This window comes from Nerophis ophidion, linkage group LG09 (genome assembly GCF_033978795.1).
Source record: "Nerophis ophidion isolate RoL-2023_Sa linkage group LG09, RoL_Noph_v1.0, whole genome shotgun sequence".
In the NCBI taxonomy this organism is placed as follows: domain Eukaryota; kingdom Metazoa; phylum Chordata; class Actinopteri; order Syngnathiformes; family Syngnathidae; genus Nerophis; species Nerophis ophidion.
The window spans coordinates 18,674,626-18,694,720 of record NC_084619.1 but is presented as its reverse complement, the minus strand read 5'-3'; the positions used below and the strand labels follow the sequence as shown (position 1 = coordinate 18,694,720).

The window sequence follows — 20,095 nt, the reverse complement described above, 5'->3', positions numbered from 1 at the left end:
CCATTGGTGTATTTAAAAAACTAAATTGCAATTTTAAATTTTCCGGGAGTTTCTTCTTGAAAACGTCGCGTAATGATGACGTGGACATGTGACGTCACGGACTGTCAGGAAATATGAGCGCTGCACACACACACAGCTAAAAGTCGTCTGCTTTAACGGCATAATTAAACAGTATTTTGGAGATCTGTGTTGCTGAATCTTTTGCAATTTGTTCAATTAATATTGGAGAAGTCAAAGTAGAAAGATGGAGTTGGGAAGCTTTAGCCTTTAGCCACACATGGGGTGGCATAGCTCGGTTGGTAGAGCGGCCGTGCCAGCAACTTGAGGGTTGCAGGTTCGATTCCCGCTTCCACCATCCTAGTCGCTGCCGTTGTGTCCTTGGGCAAGACACTTTACTCACCTGCTCCCAGTGCCACCCACAGTGGTTTAAATGTAACTTAGATATTGGGTTTCACTATGTAAAGCGTTTTGAGTCACTAGAGAAAAGCGCTATATAAATATAATTCACTTCACAAACACATGGTGATTCCTTGTTTAAAATTCCCGGAGGTGAAACTTTACTATGGATCAGAGCGCGGTCAAGCGAACATGGATCCCCACCGAATGTCAACCAGCAGGTTTCGGTAAGAAACTTGTGGTAAAAAGTCGCTTTTTACCGGAGATCAGCTGAGCTTGTGCCGTAACATAAAGCTGCCGTCGACTCCCCTGAGACATTGGCGTCAACACACCAGTGGACACACACCTCCGACTATCAGGTACTGTTAAACTCACTAAAACACTAGCAACACAATAGAAAGATAAGGAATTTCCCAGAATTATGCCAGTAAATGTGTCTAAAAACATCTGAATCCGTCCCAATTTTTTAAACTTTTTTTTTCTAGTCCGTTGCTATCAACATCCTCAAACACGAATCTTTCATCCTCGCTCAAATTAATGTGGAAATTTTCGTTTTCTCGGTAGGAATAGCTGTTTTTGTTGGGGGCTCCCATTAAAAACAATGTGAAGATGTGAGGAGCCATCAACATGTGACATCATCGTCTGCGACTTCCGGTAAAGGCAGGGCTTTTCTGTTAGCGACCAAAAGTTGCGAACTTTATCGTGGATGTTCTCTACTAAATCCTTTCAGCAAAAATATGGCAATATCGCGAAATGATCAAGTATGACACATAGAATGGACCTGCTGCTATCCCCGTTTAAATAAGAAAATCTCATTTCAGTAGGCCTTTAATTTACTCGTAAGTTTAGGTACCACTGTACTCGTACATAAACAACTGTTTCTCAAAGACATCTATTATATTACTTTCCACTTCATCATGCATTCTCCAGGAAGAAGGGGATTTATACAGCCCTATGGTTTACCTGACACATGAAACGTGACAAATTGGGGGTGCACTATCCACTTTAGTCGCCAGATGGCAGTAGAACGTTAAATATCTTAAAATTAGTTTTGTGGCAATTCCAACATTGAACACAGTCTCAGCTGCTAAGTAGCATGGCGCTTTTAATACTTTTCAGCAAAATGTTTAATCCCCTCCCCATGCTTCCTCTTATGCGAGATCCATCCAGGAATGGGGCAAGATGAATCACTTCCCTGCTGTAAATGATTATTAAAGTTCAATTAGTAATGGTGAATGTTGCTATCAACCGTTTGGAGCATGAAAGTGCATAGTACTGTAGGTTAAAAGCTTTGGGGGGCCTCCTTGCAACTCTCTACAACCTCAGCACGTGCAAGGTGACCACATGGTCTTGATTTAAAATAACAGTTTGGTATACAATTTAACAATAACGACTCACCATTGAGTATTTTCTGATGATTCCTGCGGCATCCCCATGGTAGATATAAACAGCTCCTCTGTAGTCATCTTCCTTGGGCGCTCCTATGGCAACATCTGCAGAGGAAGAATGCGAACAAGAGCATATCTATGAAAATGCCACGCCAACAACGACACTTTCTGTTTCAGCTTCAATGTGTGTTTACTTTCTGCCGGACAGTAGTCAACGCACAAGCAACAACAACAAGCAAGACTTCTAATAGACAAATGCAAGTTTATAAAAAGTTGACCTCAGAGTGGAAACACGATTCTAAGTATAAAGTATTGGAGCGAGATGTGAAACATCATTATTATATCCCCTTTCAACAGAAAGAGTCAAATACAAGCTTGACGCAGTCAAGCATACCAAAGCAGAAATCAGTAATTATGACTAAATAAGGCCTTTAGTTCAATTTTTTTTTTTTATTTCTACAGATGTTCTAAACAATGAAATTATAACTTTTCATTTGTAAATCACAGGCTGCCATGTTTGTATCTGTTTGCCATTCAAGAGTGATATTGATGATTTATAGTAGCTAGTGACCATCTGCCCCCCCCCCCCCGTTCTCATTTCAAAGGGTTTTCTTTATATTCATGACTATTTACATTGGAGATTGTCTCTGAAGGCATCAAAACTATGACACCTGTAAAGTAAAAACGATTTCAAGTGACTACCTCTTGAAGCTAATCGAGAGAATTCCAAGAGTGTGCAAAGCAATAATCAGAGCAAAGGTTGGCTATTTTGAAGAAACTAGAATATAAAACATGTTTTAAGTTATTGCACCTCTTTTTGTTAAGTACATAACTCCAGATAGATAGATAGAAAGATAATACTTTATTGATGTGTTCATTCATAGTTTTAATGCCTTCAGTGACAATCTACAATGTAAATAGTCATGAAAATAAAGAAAACGCATATATATATATATATATATATATATATATATATATATATATATATATATATATGCGTTTTCTTTATTATATTATACATATATATATATATATATGTATGTATATATATGTATGTGTGGGAAATATCACAAGACTACTTCATCTCTACAGAACTGTTTCATGAGGGGTTCCTTCAATCGTTAGGAGTTTGATGGAACCCCTCATGAAACAGTTCTGTAGAGATGAAGTAGTCTTGTGATTTTTCCCACACATACATATTGCGCTACCACGGTATCGAGCACTATTCTCTGTATAACCCAATTAAGACGCTATATATATATATATATATATATATATATATATATATATATATATATATATATATATATATATATATATAGCAAGTATTTGCTAATTCTACGGTAAAAACTCACCAGTTACTTTCGGTCCTGTTACTCAAATGAGTCTTTGGCTTTGACACACAAAAATTAAATAAATAGCCTTAGATGGGTCAACACACATTTTAAGTAGTTCAATATGCGTGTTTACAGATTTAGAGTAAAAACAAATAGACAGTTAAAAGAAGCCCTCTGCACCCATTTTCTACAATAGTAAATTTACAGTATATGTTATGTTTAGTAACACATCATATATTTTTTTAGTAAGTTTAGGCCCCTTGAGATCAACACGTTTGGGTACCGCTGCTCTAAAACCTGCAGATTTTGAAACAACATCAATTAGAGTATGTTACTGAGAGGGTTTTAAGATAGGAGCTGTAGATTAAACCTGCAATCTTCCAATTACTGAACACCCACTCTACCACCTGAGCCAAGCTGCCCCTTTGTAGCCTTCCTTGATCCACTGAGAAAGTGGACCGTGACACTATTACATTAAACTGACCTTGGTAGCCGTCATCGTCGATGTCTCCAATCGGGGAAATGGACTCTCCAAAGTGAGCGTTGTAAGAGTTGTCCCCCGTTAAAACAGCCTGCTCCTCCATCACGCCCTGGAAGATAATGTGATCACAACAATAACTGATTAGGTCAAATCAACAAGGGTTTATAATGGAAACACCGATTTCCGTAATACATTGCAGCATATCATAGCAATCACATGATTTTTCTTTACAAAAAGCTTGACAAAATATCTGCAGCTAATGGTATGATCGTGCTGACGGATCCCCACTTACGTTGCCCTTGCTGAGGTACACAGACACTCGGCCCTCATCCCGTAGCTGGCTGTGCATGGGTGCCCCCACCAGCAGGTCTGACAGGCCGTCCTGGTTCAAATCAACTGCACACAATGAGGAGCCAAAGTAAGAGCCCATCTGGAACCAAGCCGAGCCAAACAGAGCATTGGGTCAGATCAGAGACACTTGTTCATATCATTGACATGTGCACGTATGTTCACCTAAAAAAAGGAAAACATCAACATCAAAAAGATAACCAGGTAAGGACTCTGTAAAGGGGAACTGCTTTTTTGGGGGGATCATAATCATTATGAAAGACATGACAATGGATGTATTTATTTTATGCATTATAAATATTAAATAAATATATTCAAAAGTCAGCTTACAAAGGAGCCACTCTAATCTGCCAATAAAGCCCTTAAAAAAACATCCAAACACCTTCATTAAAGCTTCATATACATGATGTAAGTATATATTTAATGTAGTAAAGAGTATATTTATAACATTCAATATTACATATTTTAATCATTAGCTTTGTATTAATTGCAAAAACGCAATTACTGATTACTGCTCAAAGCAGACTTAATGAGTGCCAACAAACATAATACATCACTTACTGTGCAATGTCTGCTGTCATTAGGATGCCGACTGATAGGATGTTTGTATATTCCCATTTAGATTAAAAATGACTCATAATCCTCGCAAAGGAAAGGAGGAACCAATTAAGTGTCTTTTTGTATAGTTCTCCCCATTCCTGGGTCTAAATTGGCTGTCAAAGTGTATCAACTTGTCGGAATACGTCCCTGTCCTTCTACTATCCAGGTGAGAGGCATTATGTATGATCTTAAATGAAGTCTGACGATCAAGGAAGTGAGGAAGCAATTTATCAGTTGATTATGTCAACATTGGTTACTCAAGCTCGTATCACAGCGCTGCTATAAATAGTTTGTCTGCGTTAGCGCTTATAATAACAATATCACTAATACTTGGTTAATATTCCATCCATCCATCCATTTTCTACCGCTTGTCACTTTTGGGGTCGCGGGGGGGTCGCTGGAGCCTATCTCAGCTGCATGAAATGTAAATGCAGTATTGTTGGCACTTTTGGATGGTTGTTTTTGGGGTTTTATGGGCGAAATAGAGGATTACCCATTGGCTCCGCTGCAAGCAGACTTTTAATTACGTTTAAATGGTCAGAATGCATTTGAAAAAATACCTCCGTCGTCATGTCATTCATAATGATTGTGAACGATTGGCAAAATTCCCCTTTAAATATGCACTATTTCACCTGAAAATAGTTGTGGTACCTAAAACCTTAAAGGAAAAACCTTATACTTGCTTCCAGTTCAATTTAATATACCACACTAGTCTGATTTATCAGTAAGGCCTAAAATGGTTCTTACTGAAACTCCCATGTTCAAGTGTAAAGTCGATAAGAACGGTCTTGTTATGACCTTTTTTCTCAATGTTATTCAGTGAGCCTTCCCTCAGAGAATATGATATAGTTAGGGCCTCCCCAACTCACTGAAAATCTAATTTTCAGTGTATTTTGTGTGTATTTTCTGCTCACCCCAGACTCCGTTTAGGTTGCCAATGTAGAAGCCAAAAATCATTAATTTTGCCTTGAAAGGAAACCTATGAAGATATTTTCTGACTTACAAATGTTGTCATGATATTGGATACTCGTGTTAAATAATGGCGGAGCGTGAAAACATAAGGTTCATGCATTTGGGTGTGAGGTTCCATGCAGTTTTGGATGGCTCTGCTCTCTGGTTTTTTGGACTGTTTTTGTTAACAGTGGGGAATCAGCGACATCACTTTAAGGAAACAGAAGAAGCGGTAGAGTATTATTTCATCTAATCTTGGCATGCGCATAATAACACAGACTTGCGACATGCACTGACATAAATTTCGATAAAAGTGTTTTTTTAATGCAGCTCTACATCGATCGTAGGGTGTGCAGGTTTACCTAATAATGTGACCGGGTGAATCTATTAAAATATTTATGAAGTAGATTTTTGACCGTCCCTGGAAAGAAATAGTGGTGACGTCCGTTTCCAAGATATATATTTTAACAGTGTATATTTTCATGATACTTTTGAGGGGCATGTGGCCTAGTTTCATTTGCAATTTGGGAAGGCCTCCACAAACATCTTGCAGACATACGTAGCAAATAGGTTATAAAAATGACTGGGGAGCAAAATGTATGCAAAATTTACATTAAAAGCAAATGCAATACATATTACCTAATCCTCGCCTACCGCCTGAATGCAGCTGAGATAGGCTCCAGCGACCCGGAAAGGGACAATCGGTAGGAAATGGATGGATGGATAGACTATCTTATTCAGTGTTTTTTAAACTTCTTTCACCAAGTACCTATCCATCCATCCATCCATTTTCTATCGCTTATTCCCTTTGGGGTCGCGGAGGGCGCTGGTGCCTATCTCAGCTGCAATCGGGCAGAAGGCGGGGTAACCCTGGACAAGTCGCCACCTCAGAAAAAACTTAGCTCACCAAGTACCACCATAATGCCATCCATCCATTTTCTACCACTTGTGAACAACTTTAAAATAGAGTAGCGTTGTAGGCTTAGGTATTTATTTCAACAAGGCAGTGTTTTTATTCAACATGTCTATATAGTATTTTTGGCCACTGTAACATTACACACAGTTTGAATATTGGAAAATAAAGCGCTGTCCTTTAATCCAGTGTTTTTCAACCACTGTGCCGCGGTACACTAGTGTGCCGTGAGATACAGTCTGGTGTGCTGTGGGAGATTGTCTAATTTCACCTATTTGGGTTAAAAATAGTTTTTGCAAACCAGTAATTATAGTCTGCAAATGATGTGTTGTTGTTGAGTGTCGGTGCTGTCTAGGGCTCTTCCATATCAGTAGGTGGCAGCCGGTAGCTAATTGCTTTGTAGATGTCGGAAACAGCGGGAGGCAGCATGCAGGTAAAAAGGTTTCTAATGCTTAAACCAAAAATAAACAAAAGGTGGGTGCCCCTAAGAATAGGCATTGAAGATTAGGTAAGGGTATGCAGAACCAAACTAAAACTGAACGGGCTACAAAAGTAAACAAATACAGAATGCTGGACGACAGCAAAGACTTACTGTGGAGCAAAGACGGCGTCCACAATGTACAACCGAACATGACATGACAATCAACAATGTTTCCACAAAGAAGGATGAAAACAACTGAAATATTCTTGATTGCTTAAACAAAGTAGATGCAGGAAATATCGCTTAAAGGGAGACATGAAACTGCTACAGTGAAATACCAACAAAAAGAGAGAAAAAGCCACCAAAAAAAGAGTGCAAGACAAGAAGTAAAACACTGCACACAGGAAAACAGCAAAAAAGTGAAAATAAGTCATGATGTAATGGGACAGGTGGTGACAGTACACCTACTTAGAGACAAGAACTATAGTCATGCATGCTTGCTTATGCTTTAAGGTCATATCCAACAATTGCAACAACCACGTTTTACTGTTAAGTGAATTTCAATTTTAAATATTTTCTGCTGGTGGTGTGCCTCCGCATTTTTTCAACGCAAAAAATGTGCCTCGGCTCAAGAAAGGTTGAAAAACGCTGCTTTAATCAAGCGATTCTTTGGCGTACCAATAAATGAAGTTTAAGAATAACTGATCTCGCCCAAATGTAAATGTAAATTCAAATCATCATAGGTCCCTTTTAAACAAAGCATAGCAGGTTGGATAAAGGTGTTTTCATTATTGTTATCAAGCTGCTGCACCCTGAAAGTTTTTTTGGAGGCTGCTACTTTACTCAAAATTGTCTGATACGATAAGGGTTAGCGATACATTTCAAAATGTAATATTTTTTATTTTTGAATCATTAGTTATTGAAGACTTTTGTCATATTCTTGTGTATTTCCAGCCAAAAGTTACCCATTCATACAAATACAAATTCCCTTTGAAGTCAATATTTGGAGGAAAAAGCACACCAAAGGGAAAATATGGATATTAGGTTCCTTGTGTGGATATTGTGTTCAAATGTTCAATTGAAAAGCTAAATATTGCACAATTAGATTGTCTAAAAACAAGCATCACATACGGCTACATCTACTGTTACAAAGGAACGGACAGTAGCGTCTGCGTTATAATTGGAAACAGGTATGTGGGTGGGTGTGCTTAAACCGCATCTAAAGTCGTACCATTTTCCCTGAGGCTTGAAAACTCTTCACCAACGACACACCGTCAATCTTGAAGATGTAAACCTGAGCGGAACAAGAAAAGGTTGGTCTGTGCGGCCGCAGTGTGACGACATAACACGAAGATGAGGACCCTTACTTTCCCGCTGCCGTTGTGCTGAGGGGCCCCTGCGGCTATGTCGATTGCTTTGGGAGAGGAGAAATGTCCCGCGGTCACAGCATAGCCTGAAACCACACACACACACACACACAAACACACGCACACACACAAACACACACACACACACACAAATTGTAAGCTGCCTTTTGTTTGTTAGACTTGAATATTCCCCACTCATTCTTCGCAGCATCTCACCAAGGTAGCTGTATCTGTGGGAGTTGACCTCATCTTTGTTTGGACTGTAGAAGGTGTCAGAGGTCAGGTTGTAAACCTTAATAGTCCCGGTCCAGTAGTAAGACCCCGGAGCTCCCATCACCACCAGCTCCTGCAAGAGACGAACCTCCACATGTTCAGCCAGATATTCCTCACATCATACTGTAGCTTTCGTCTGAAGTTGAACAAAGGCGCCGCAGGGTGAAATTTTGGTTAACCAGAGGCCGCAGTCGGTCGTGCGCTATCTGCCGCTAAACCGCCAAGAAGTGTGACGAGGAATGCAGAGGTCATGTAAAAATTGACAGCTGTAGAATGACTCACTTTCTCATGGCTTTTCACTGTGACAGTTTGATGCTATTGTGGCACGGATCAGAAAAAAAGGTATTTAAGACAGACCACCTTCAAAGCTTCTAACTTAATCTTTAATCTTTCACCTACAACACCACACCAAAGAGACAGTTATGCCTCGTTATCGTCGTGGAGTCGCACACACACATGCACGCTTGTAAGTCGCGGCAATCCGTCAAAGATGTCAAACATCTGGCCACCATGAGACCATGGATCACGATTTAACAGTTGGACATCTTTTCTAGAAATTCTTGACATTCTTTTCAGGAGAGAGGGGGGTTGTTTGGTGGTGTGTAACTGTGTGTGTGTGTGCTTTAAGAGATTAACAATGACACTTTTGTCAGTTAAAAGTGTTTGATGCACTCCTATCTAAAAGTCACAGTTTCTATGCATATATGTACTGTATACAACTTAGGGGCGTAACGATTCGGTTTTACCATTTGTGGTTGCCGATACGATTCAGGGAAGATCTTAATATTTTTAGAACAATACAATCAAAAACAATTAAATCAATTAATCAATCAAAGTTTTTTTTATACATCCCTTAAAAACAATGGCCACAAAGGGCTTCACAAAAAGGGGTGTAAATTCGTTTTACAACAATTCAATCCGATTCGATATTTTTGTTTGCCGATACGATTCAGGGATGATCTTAAGTTTTTTAGAACGATACAATCAGAAATAATTCAAGCAATCAAAGTTTATTTCAATATTCCTTAATCACAAAGACCACAAAGGGATTCAAAAACCACAACGACATCTTCAGATGGTATGAAGACTATATATACTATATATACTATATATATATATATATATATATATATATATATATATATATATATATATATATATATATATATATATAAACAAAAACAAAAAATGATAATAATAAAAATACAGTATATATATATATATATATATATATATACACAAATATATATACACAAATATATATATATATATGTATATACACAAATATTTATATATATACCGTATTTTTCGGACTATAAGTCGCAGTTTTTTTCATAGTTTGGCCGTGGGTGCGACATATACTCCGGAGCGACTTATGTGTGAAATTATTAACACATTACCTTAAAATTTCAAATAATATTATTTTTCTCATTCGCAGAAGAGACGAAGAAAATGTCAGCAATTGTCACACACATGTCAACCAATAAGAATTTGGCGGGGGAGGGTCATGGCAGAAGTGCATTGTGGGTCATGGAATGCTAGCTGCTATATGCTATATGCTACTGCTGTAGCTATTAAAACGAATCATTTCATTGTTGGCGGTAACTTATAAAAACTGAGAAGGGCTGAACGAAAATTTCTCCGAAAAGGAAATCATGTACTGCATATTACAAGCTGGACGTAGTGAAATATGCAGCAGAAAACGACAAGAGGAAGCGGCGCTTACCTTTGGAGTTGGCAGAGTTGTTTAGAAGCGACATCGAGGAAGAAGATTTCATCGGATTTATCGATTAGGAGTGACAGATCGTTTGGTAAACATATAGCATGTTCTATATGTTATAGTTATTTGAATGATTCTTACCATAATATGTTACGTTAACATACCAGGCACCTTCTCAGTTGGTTATTTATGCGTCATATAACGTACACTTATTCAGCCTGTTGTTCACTATTCTTTATTTTAAAATGCCTTTCAAATGTCTATTCTTGGTGTTGGATTTTATCAAATAAATTTCCCCCAAAAATGTGACTTATACTCCAGTGCGACATATATATGTTTTTTTCCTTCTTTATTATGCATTTTCGGCTGGTGCGACTTACACTCTGGAGCGAGTTATAATCCGAAAAATACGGTAGTAGGGTTGTACAGTATACAGGTGTTAGTATAGTACCGCGATACTAATGAATTATATTCGGACTATACCACCTCTGAAGGGAGACCGGACTTATTTTGGCTTAAAAACTAACGATGAAGTTGAAGTTATAACACTGAAACGCCCACCGGAAGAGGTGCTTTAAGACATGGCTAGCGAGCTAGCGGTGAAAGTCCAGCCGCAGTCTGTAGTGTTTTAGCAAATTCTAAATAACTAATCCTCGCCTCCATGGTGACAAACTAAGTAAGTTTCTCACAAGTATCATCCATGCAGGACGAGGAATAGCTAAACATGCTTCACTACACACAGTAGCGTTTGTTTACATTTTGATGCTCACAAGCATCAAAATGTAAACAAACGCAATTGGTGGATCTACACCTAACATCCGCTGCAATGATACCAAGTACAGGAGCGCATCTAGTCGATTCTACTATATTTACATCAATATTCTTTGGCATCACAACATCTTCCCTCATTTGAGGACTTTGAAAATGACAAATGTATGATCCTCTAACTACTTAGTATCGGATTGATATCGAAATTATTGGTATCATCCAAAACTAATGTAACGCATCCAAACAACAGAAGAATAAGTGATTATTACATTTTAACAGAAGCGTAGATAGAACATGTGAAAAGAGAAAGTAAGCAGATATTAACAGTAATTGAACAAGTGCATTATTAATTAATTTTCTACCACTTGTGCTTAACAATTTAGACAAAATAATAGAATGATAAATGACACAATATGTTACTGCATATGTCAGCAAACAAATTAGGAGCCTTTGTTTGCTTACTTACTAATAAAAGACAAGCTGTCTTGTATGTTCACTATTTTATTTAAGGACAAACTTGCAATAAGAAACATATGTTTGATGTACCCTAAGATTTTTTTGGTAAAATAAAGCCAATAATGCAATTTCTTGCGGTCCTATAAAAAAAAAAAAAATTATCGAAAAGTACCAAAACGGGTCTAAATAATGTTGGTACTGGTACCAAAATATTGGTATCGGGACAACACTAATATATACAACTATACATACATACATACATTTTCATGTCATTCATAATGATTGTAAACGATAGGCAAAATCCCAAGAAAGTGCAGTTCTCTTTTAATAAAGTATGATCCAAGATTATACTTTTGCTCAATCTTTCTATCCATTTTTTTCTTTATCCATCTATTTTACCATCAATCTATACATCCATTTGTCGATCAATGTATAATCATCCATCTCTCATAAAACAAGTAGATTATGTAAATCCTCCCATTTTATTAACTATTAAAGGACATGTATTTAAGATGAAGACATGTCTGTGAACCCTACTGCACTAATCTTTACATCCTAAATTGAGTGCGACTGTAATTTGAGACATCAAAAGATGCTGTTTTATTACTAGTGTGTAGAAAAACTAAATGGTATTAAATCTTTAACATGCATACTTCTACATGAAACAAAAATATGCAATGTATTTTGCTCCCTTTAGCGCCACTAAGGCTGTTAAAGGTTAGAGTTTGCACAAAGAGCTATTGTGCTCCAGCGGATGATGTCATCTGTCAGTAGGGCATCGCCGCTATATGGAGAAAAGGGAAACGTGTGTTTTCTTAATCACTTTATCTGGTGGAGCCACCCAAGAGGTGAAGTGAGACCGCCGCAGCCAAGGGAAACATAAGATCGCCTTATCAGGCAACAATAAATGTTTTACAAGTTAGACTTTCAGTATCTTGAAAATCTAAATATTCTCCAGATCCCACAGAGTCATTAATGAAGAAGATAGATAATGAAACAAAGCAGTGATCAAATAAAACACTTCAGCCATTAGGTGAAGCAATTTTACTCAAATTAAAGAGGCTGTTTGCAACTTGCTCAAAATTATATTCTGTCAAACCTAGATATATATAATGATATAAACAAATTATCACGTACAACTAATTGTTTTGAATACGAATTGTTTGGTGTGCACACACAAAATCAGGAGCGGCAACTAACAAATTGCAGTATGTATATATATATATATATATATATATATATATATGTATATATATATATATATATATATATATATATATATATAAATATATTCTATCATAACAACCACATGACTGCAATTTGCTAGTTGCCTCTCTTGAATTTGTGTGTGCACACCAAACAATTTGTTTTCAAAACAATTGGTTATATGTAATAATTCTTTTATATCATATATAAATCACACACATGTTGATCATGCAAATATTTTTTTCTCTTTTTTGGTCGTCCCCTTTTGATTAGAGATGTGTGTATCTCACAGGTACTGTTGCCCTTTAACTGGCGCGTGTGTGTGTGTGTGTGTGTATAATGCGTGTAACGCACTACATTTACGAAATTAAATAGTTTAAATGCAACATTCTTTTTACTTTTCCTTGAGTATTTTGGTGAAGAAACAACGAGGCGTTTTGTGATGATCTGTCACGTCAGGTGTCACATGGTCTGTTGCTTTCTTTGTTTGTGTTTATTTCCTGGTCAGCGCTCTTATTTTGGTTCCATTTCCTGTCTGTCTACCTGAGCGCCTTTTCCCCCCACCTGTCGCTGATTTGCAGCCTAGCCACACCTGGTCGTGGTTGCCAATCAGCTGGCTTCTGTTTAGGCCTGCCTTGCCCTCCAGTCAGGGCTCGAGGATTGTTGAGTTGGTCTATGTTACTGAATTTTGTGTTCCTAATCGTTAGCTTCACGTTGTCTGCCTGTCTCCTGCATCTTGGGTTCGCAATTACAGCAGCCAGGCGAGTCCGTGACACTTTTACTCCGTTAAATTGAGTTTCATACTTTACATTTAATTTACATCATCAATATATCAATTTACATTCCATTAATTACTGCTTGGAATACAGTGTTGTTTTGGCTTGTCAGGGAGACTTCTTCCAGTGGTCACTTTCACATGACTCTGTTTCACCAATCCAAAGCAAGCACTAATCACATTTGACCCCATTTTACCAACCGAACAGAGCCTGGCAGTCACATGACCTCCCTCAAACTACACACTGTGAAAAGTGATGTCAGAGGAGTCCATAGCAATGGTTTTCTTACAAACTGGAAAAAATAACATTTATATCAAGTGCTGTCATCTGTGTCAGTAGAGATGTTTTAATTTCAGCCAATAAAAATTCCATCACTTCATCATTCCAAGCAATGTTTTTAAGTTTTATAATTTAACTACCGGTAAGACAATTGATACTAATTAAACCATAACCTATGTGTAATGTCTGTAGGAGTGTTTTCATGCATATTTGAATGTGCTATCGTAATGTAATCAAGCTAGCGTCTTTACGGATTACCAAATATGATAACAGGCTTACGAGTGTCTGTGGTAGTATTATTAACTTACAATGGTATTCTGTTTGTATTGTGTTAGTTTCGTAAATTCACCAAAATATCACTGTAGAGTAAGTGCTTTTGTTAAACTGATTGGAGAGCTAGCTTCCGCAGCTAGTGGGTCCATGACGATGACTTGTGTTTTGTTTGATCAGCTGTTTTAATGCCGTGTTACAGCCATCGTTTGGAAACACTCAAGGTACTATGTCAATAAACATTGACAAAATCTTTCCTGCATGTATATATCTGTGGTTTATGGTCCATTGCGGCTAATGTGCGTAAAAAAATGTTTTTTCTTTTCAAATTTGGTTCAGTGTGCTGTATATTTCGGAGTTTACGGTATTTGGATGACTACTCTGTACTTTTAATTGAGTAATACTACCCTAAAATAACAGTACTTTTACTTGAGTAAAATTGCTTGCTGCTCTACCCACCTCTGATTAGCTGGCAACAAACAAAGCTAATGTGTGTGTGTGTGTGTATGTGTGTGTTACGTTGGGCGTAGTTAACATGCTCATAGCTGGGAGAGGGCGGGATATAATGCTTGCGACACATTGGAAGTTAAGCATCTGCGTTAAGGTTGCAAACAGCCCCTTGAAGTATATAAGATGAAAACATGAAAACACACATCATTTTTCTGCAGTAAGACATTAGGAAGATGAACAAGGACCGTTACTGACCTCCATAAAAACGCCCGCTATCCCTGCTTGGCAGGAGCCGTGCTCTTCCCCGTACTTCTGCTTATAATCTGGACCCAAGAAAAAAACAAACCACAAATTATTTCACTGTGTGCTTGATCCAGCATTTACTGGAGTTGTCGCTCTCCCTTGCATTCCATATGGAGCTACTCAAAGAGTTAGTCTCTTCCAAGACAGTCTGGGGGAGCAGAAGCGGAAAGGAGCGGTGCAACATCCAACAAGACCTCTGACTCTGAGGGGGAGGCTCTCAGGTTACAAGAAAACTGAACTTGCAACACAGATCCCGAGTCTGGCAACTTATTGTAAGAAATAGGATGTGACACTGACCAGGGAGCACAATCAACATCATTAGCTGTACTAATTAGGTCAGGGGTCTCAAACTCAATTCACCTGAGGTCCACAGGAGGTGGAGTCTGGGTATGGCATACTTGCCAACCTTGAGACCTCCGATTTCGGGAGGTGGAGGGCGTGGTCGGGGGTGGGGCGGAGGCGTGGTTGGGCCGGGGCGTGGTCAAGAGGGGAGGAGTATATTTACATCTACAGTTCCCCAACTCGAGTATTTTATATATATTTCATGTATATATATAAATATATATATATATATATGTGTATGAAATACTTGACTTTCAGTGAATTCTATCTATATGTATTCATTTTATTATAAATAGGAATAAAATAAATAGTTAAATTTCAGACGGCACCAATCAAATACACAGTAATAAAAACACAGTTGTTCTACTAACTGTACTCAATTTCCCGGCGAGGTGATGAAGTTATGTCTCTTTACTGTGGGCTTCAGAACAGACTCTCTCACTTGCCGTCAGGTGCGCAACACCACGTAAATCGTTGGCCAATCAAAAAGCAACCCCATAACGCTATAGCCAACATTCACAAGGAGATGGCAACAGACAACATAGAATCACTCTATTACTGACGGCATCGCCATGGCTGTAACTTCCTCCTTCGTCTGCTTCGTCTCCTTGTGTGTGCAGTTTTTTATTCCAATCCGTAGATGTTGTAACATGATTGGGCAGGCAAGCTGTTTATATATGGGAAAGCGGACGTGAAAACAGGCTGTCCCATTTCAGGTTCGCTGTCCGCATGGAGCTGGAGGGGGCGGGGCTTCCAGCTACGGCTGAATTTCGGGAGAAAATTTATTCCGGAAGGTTTTCGGGAGAGGCGCTGAATTTCGGGAGTCTCCTGGAAAATCCGGGAAGGTTGGCAAGTATGGGGTATGGCCGGGTCCCACAATAAGTATTTACGTCAAAATCACGTTATAACTACATGACTAAATGTGTTGACTCCTTCTACCAGCCACTATAGTGACCCTATGGTAGGCCCAGTCAATACAAATGTAAAATTGAATGTAAAAACGGTATATGTTGTCATTGTGGAGTTCACAAGTAGATAGCTATAGACCAGGGGTTCCCATTACGTCAATCGTGCCGCTACCTAAAAATTTGCAATCATCAATTTTTACTAAGACGTCACTTTCGTCACCTGAGTGACTTTCACGGCACCCGAGGGTCTGGCTGCTGCGGGATTAAGAAAAAATTACACTTTTTTTTCAACAGACTCTCGCGCCGTACCTGTCGTCAAAAGCCTAAAGACCGACTGCACAGTTCCTGTCTTCACAATAAAAGCGCTGCTTCATCCTGCTTGCTTTAACAAAATAAGAAACTCAGATAGCTGGCGTGCACAAGCTAGGAAGCTGTGGAGTTTGCCGCCAATGTATTACTTGTAAAGTGCATAAAAGTAGTATGGAAGCTGGACAAATAAGATGCCAAAAATCAACCACTTTAATGTAGTATTGGACAGGAATGAGGACTTTTCTTCTCCTCCATTTGAAAATGTCTACGTTATCAGCACTACTGTTTGATTCCAATCAATGCAAGTTATCAGAATCAGGTAATACACCAACTTATATTCTTGTCTTCTTAGGAGAAATGTGTTATGTGTTTAACATGCTTACATTGTCAATAAACAAGATTAACTTGGTAACAAAAATGTCTCTTTTATAAATAAATAAAGAAATAAATTATATATATGAAAGAGGTAGATCCCTTCGACTTGGTCAGTTGAAAAGTAGCTCCCCTGCAGAAAAAGTGTGGGCACCCCTGCCATAGACACTTCAGCTTGCTTATAGGAAGTTTGTTTTTGTGTTGCCTAATCCCGGCAGGCACAAGACATTAAAAAAACGTTGAGAACTTGTTGAATTAGGTCTTGACATTAGGCAAGTCAAACGTAATGTTGACACAACATGCTTTTTGACAACGTTTAATCGATGCTGGGTTCTGACGTTGATTTGACTATTGAATTTTGGTCATTTCCCAACCAAAGTTCTGCAACACAAATATAACGTTAAAACAACATACTTTTTGACGACGTTTATTCAATGTCATGTTATGAGGTCGATTTGACCATTGAAATTTGGTCATTTCTCAAACAAAAAAAGTGTATCCAACGTTGGACATCAACGTCTCAATTTATAAAAGTTGTTCCAAAGTCATTTTGAAATGACATGTATGTATAATCAACATTGTATCAATGTCTTGTGCTTGCTGGGATATGTTTGCAGTGGTATCATTTTTGTGTTTGCACCATTATTATAGTTATTCTCTAGTGCAGGGGTGTCAAACATACGGCCCAAGGGCTGGAACAGGCCCATGAACAGGATTTATCCGGCCCGAAAGATGAGTTAGCCAAGTATAAAAATTGACCTGAAATTTTTGAATGAAACAAACAGCTGTTCTAAATGTGTCTACTGGATGTCGCAATAGCAATTCTTTGTATCTTTGCAGATTATGCTACATACGTACAAAATAAACCACAAGATGTTAGTACATCAGTCAAGCTACATTAATAACACCTGTAATTTGATTTTGATATTTCTTTTTTTATCTTGAATGAAAATTAACACCAATGAGTTGACTGACAATTCATCAGAAAATATAAATAAAGACAAAAAAAATAAACGCAACATGTAAGTATAAAAAAAAAAACCAACAACATTATGATTTGTACGTTTTCAGAATGTTCTTGTTCAATTTAAAAAAAAAAAACAATCTGAAGTTGTCTTTATTTTTAAGTTATCGTGCCGTGATTTTACCAATTCGAGATTTTTCTCCATGTGGTCCCCGATCTAAAATGAGTTACACACCCCTGCTCTAGTGGGATTCAAGATTACTATCACATGGACCGCAATTATGGTAAACTATGCAGGTAAGTAGAGGGCTACAAAATATGGGCCTGAGTACCCCAGAAGGCCGTAGTTCGAGACCGTTGAATTTGATAACCAGTGACTCAAGTAAATTCCTCACATTTCATTTGATTATACTATTGAGGCACGTGAAACTTATTCTCATCATGGGCCACATTGCATTTATGGCTGCTCCCAAGGGGCCACTTGTAACTGTGAAACATAGAAATGTATTTTTGCTGCAGAATATTATTACATAACTGTTTCTTTGTTTCTATATTATCACATGACATGCCAAAAAACTGATGGAAAAATTGCTTTGCAATCAAAAATCAAGGTGATAAACTATTCAAATTCAGCCATTGTAGTAAAAAAAGGGTATCAATGACAAAAAAAAAAAGCTTTTTGCATCAAATGACACTGAGGTAAGAAGAACTAGTCCAAAATTGAAAAACATTGAGCAAAAATGCTGAAATGCCTTATTGTCGCACTTTTACAATGTAAAACGGTGTTGCGGACCAGATGTGGGCCACGTGGGCCTTGCGTTTGACACCCGTGTCCCATATCTTCTACATACGCTCTACACTATAGAAATTAAAACTGGATATACTTTAGAGTAGTTATTGTACAGCTTGTATAGCAGTATATGTATATACTGCCGTCAAAAAATGAGTCAACAGTCTCAACACAGGTGTCAAACTCAAGGTCACATCTGGCCCATCACATCATTTAACATGGCCCACAAAAACCTGGAGATAAAGTGCGTCGACAAAGTGTGTCATCTGTTTTACTAAATGTTTTTGTTCTTTCATTTTTGACAGAAAAATCCTGTGTACTGCTATGGATTTTTCTTTCCTAACGGCTAAGTTGTGGAATAGATTAAGCAAAGAAATCCAACAATGCACCGAAATGATTTGCTTTAAGAAACTGTTCGCTCACGGCTTATTAGTGATTCCTAAAGCCCAAAAAAAGTCTGCGCGCTGTAGAGCGTTTTCCGTTCGGGCTCCAGTACTCTGGAATGCCCTCCCGGTAACAGTTCGAGATGCTACCTCAGTAGAAGCATTTAAGTCTCACCTTAAAACTCCTTTGTATACTCTAGCCTTTAAATAGACCTCCTTTTTAGACCAGTTGATCTGCCGCTTCTTTTATTTTTCTCCTCCGTCCCCCCCCTCACTTGCGGAGGGGGTCCGGTCCGATGGCCATGGATGAAGTACTGGCTGTTCAGAGTTGGGACCCAGGATGGACCGCTCGCCTGTGTATCGGCTGGGGACATCTCTGCGCTGCTGATCCGACTCCGCTAGGGATGGTTTCTTGTGGACGGAACTCTCGCTACTGTCTTGGATCCGTTTTGAACTGAACTCTGGCGGCTGTGTTGGAGCCACAATGGATTGAACTTTCACAGTATCATGTTAGACCCGCTCGACATCCATTGCTTTCGGTCTCCTGGGGGGGGGGGTTGCCCACATTTGTGGTCCTCTCCAAGGTTCTCATAGTCATCATTGTCACCGACGTCCCACTGGGTGTGAGTTTTCCTTGCCCTTATGTGGGTTCTTCCGAGGATGTCGTAGTAGTAGTGCTTTGTGCAGTCCTTTGAGAAATTTGTGATTTAGGGCTGTATAAATAAACATTGATTGATTGATTGATTGATTGAAAGTGTTTGGTACAAAGAAAAGGAATCCTGATAAACATATAGAACCTTGTTAAAACAAGGAGAACATTGTGTCCATTTTATAAAGCAGGGGTCGGCAACCTTTACCACTCAAAGAGCCATTTTGACCCGTTTCACAAAATAAAGAAGACAATGGGAGCCACAAAACTCTTTTGAAATTTAAAATGAAATAACACAGCATAAAGAGTTATTTTTTTTGCTTTGTGCTATGTGTAAACCAGGGGTCTTAGACACGCGGCCCGCACCTTGGTGAGAAAATTTAATGTTAGTGCAGCCCGCGACTTTTATATGAGTTCCGCTTGACAGCATTTCACTTGTCAACCCTCCCAAATTTTCCGGGAGGTTTCCGAAATCTCACAGCAACCATTCTCGCGAATATCTGCTGATGGTCACCCAGTTAACAATGATAAGGGCGTGCTATGAAACCACTGCCTTTGACGCCTTCTACAACATGTACAAACAGCTTGCCAGTCCAGTAACATGTTGTATGTGGCTTCCGCAGATACACGTACACGACTGCAAGGCATAGTTGTTCAACAGCCATACAGGTTACA

At 38.5% G+C, this 20,095-nt stretch overlaps 1 protein-coding gene across 1 annotated transcript in view; it reads right to left on the bottom strand.

The window, feature by feature from the left end:
- itga9 (integrin, alpha 9) overlaps positions 1–20,095 on the bottom strand; it is a 143,296-nt gene that overhangs the window by 105,000 nt on the left and 18,201 nt on the right. Inside the window, exons 5-11 of the mRNA XM_061910478.1 lie at positions 14,656–14,723; positions 8,419–8,548; positions 8,203–8,288; positions 8,067–8,129; positions 3,895–4,032; positions 3,606–3,711; positions 1,795–1,889 (exon numbers count right to left, since the gene is read on the bottom strand). Coding sequence (XP_061766462.1) covers positions 1,795–1,889; positions 3,606–3,711; positions 3,895–4,032; positions 8,067–8,129; positions 8,203–8,288; positions 8,419–8,548; positions 14,656–14,723 — 686 coding nt within the window. The remainder of the gene's footprint in view (positions 1–1,794; positions 1,890–3,605; positions 3,712–3,894; positions 4,033–8,066; positions 8,130–8,202; positions 8,289–8,418; positions 8,549–14,655; positions 14,724–20,095) is intronic.